At 61.3% G+C, this 1,802-nt stretch overlaps 1 protein-coding gene across 1 annotated transcript in view; it reads right to left on the bottom strand.

The window, feature by feature from the left end:
• CLIC1 (chloride intracellular channel 1) overlaps positions 1-1,802 on the bottom strand; it is a 5,297-nt gene that overhangs the window by 646 nt on the left and 2,849 nt on the right. Inside the window, exons 5-6 of the mRNA XM_014526768.2 lie at positions 1,504-1,610; positions 443-624 (exon numbers count right to left, since the gene is read on the bottom strand). Of these exons, the coding sequence (XP_014382254.1) occupies positions 443-624; positions 1,504-1,610 (289 nt within the window). The remainder of the gene's footprint in view (positions 1-442; positions 625-1,503; positions 1,611-1,802) is intronic.

Here is a 1,802-nt window from a genome sequence, read left to right as displayed (position 1 = left end):
CCCGCCCCCCCAGCTGCTGGGCCCCCCCAACCCAGCCCTGCCCACCTCTGGCTCCTCCACCACAAAAAGGCCAGCCCCAACCACACCCCCAGGCTCCACTCAGACCCTTTTCAGAGACTCCCAGGCTCCACCTCAGGCCAAGCCCCTCCCACCAAACCCCCAGTCTCTGCCCCCTCCCGCTGGGACTCCCAGGACGAGCCCCCCACCCTCTCGGGCTCTGCCTTCCTCTCCTTTTGGGACCAACCCACCCACTCAGGACAAGGCCCACCCACCCCTGCTGCCCCTGCCCAATAAGCCTCACCCACCCAGCCCCCTGAGGCTCCTCCTCCTTAACCCCCACCCACTCCCTTAGGCTCCACCCTCTTTTATGACCTCTCCCAGGATAAGCCCCACCCATCCCTTCAGGCTCCATCCTTCCAGAACCCCCCGGCCCTGCCCCCACCTGGAGCACGTGCAGCTTGGGCAGCAGGTTGCAGTCAGGCAGTGTCAGCTCGTTGCCATCCAGGAAGAGGCGTCGTGACGGCCCCTCGGCCTCGGCGCTTGTCTCGTCCACCTCGTCGGGCAGCGGCGTCTGCAGGTAGGTGTCAAGCGCCCCCAGCGCCTTCAGCAGCCCCTTCTCCAGCCCTGAGCAGGGTCACAGGGAAGGCAGCCAATCAGGACAGACGTGGGAAAGGGGAGCAGCCAATCAGGATGGACACAGGAGGGAAGGTGGGCAGCCAGTGAGGTTGGGTAAGGATGGAGGGCAGCGAATCGGAATGGATATGGGAAGAGAGACAAGAAATCAGAAAGAACGTAGGAAGGAAGGCAGCCAATCAGGATCAAGGTGAGATTGCTGACTGGTGTCTTCTCAGACATAGGAAGGAGAGCAGCCAATCAGATCCAGGTCTCTTCCCAGGCTGGCAGCGATGGAGCAGCCAATCAAAATGGGCATGGGAGGCCAGCCAATTAGATTCCAGGGGGAAAGAGGGGAACCCAATCTGGACGGATGTGGGAAAGTCAGGGAGTTTTGGGCATGGAGGGAAAACAATCAATCAGGATCCACAGGGGATAGACAACACCAATGGGAGGACCAACAGCCAATCAGGACTGAGGTGGGATGGGGGCAGCCAATGAGCTTTGGGTAAGGATGGAGAACAGCCAATCAAAATGGACGTAGGATGGAGGGCACCAGTTAGGATGCATTTGGGGTGAAGGGCTAATAGTGAGGTTTGGGGGTGGAGCCTGAGGTAGGAAAGGAGGACAGCCAATCAAAACTGAGGCAGGAAGGGGGACAGCCAATAGGCCAATGGCAAAAAAAAGCAGGGGGGGGAGATGAAGCAAAACCCAGCCCATGAGGACACAGGGCAGGGAGTTGGGTAGGGCGCAGAGGCAACCAATCAGGATAGAGCAGGGGTGACAAATGGTGGCCAGTGGCACCCAATGGACAGAGACACGCAACCGCTGAGCAGCCAATGGGGAGGGACGCTCTGTCTCCAGGCGAAGCCTCGCCCCCAGGGTACTTACCAGCGTTGAGGGCCGGGTTTGAGTTCTTGATATACGCAGAGAACTTGGCGAAGACGTCCAGGCCGGCCGTGTTGGACTCGGGGTTGCGGGCAGCCAGCTTGGGGTACCTGGGTGGGCCAGGGGCGGGTGCTCAGCAGAGGCTCCGCCCCCTTCCCTGAAACCCACCTCCAGCCCCTCAGAGGCCCCCCAACACCCCAGTGCCTCAACTCAGCCCTTCAGAACCCCGCCCCCATTGATCCAGGGCCCCTCCCTGAGCCCCGCCCCCACCCTCAAAGCCCCACACATTGTCCCTCAGAGCC

This window comes from Alligator sinensis, unplaced genomic scaffold (assembly GCF_000455745.1).
Source record: "Alligator sinensis unplaced genomic scaffold, ASM45574v1 scaffold1740_1, whole genome shotgun sequence".
In the NCBI taxonomy this organism is placed as follows: Eukaryota; Metazoa; Chordata; order Crocodylia; family Alligatoridae; genus Alligator; species Alligator sinensis.
Note: the sequence above shows the minus strand (reverse complement) of the source record. Positions and strands in the feature narration are given on the sequence as shown.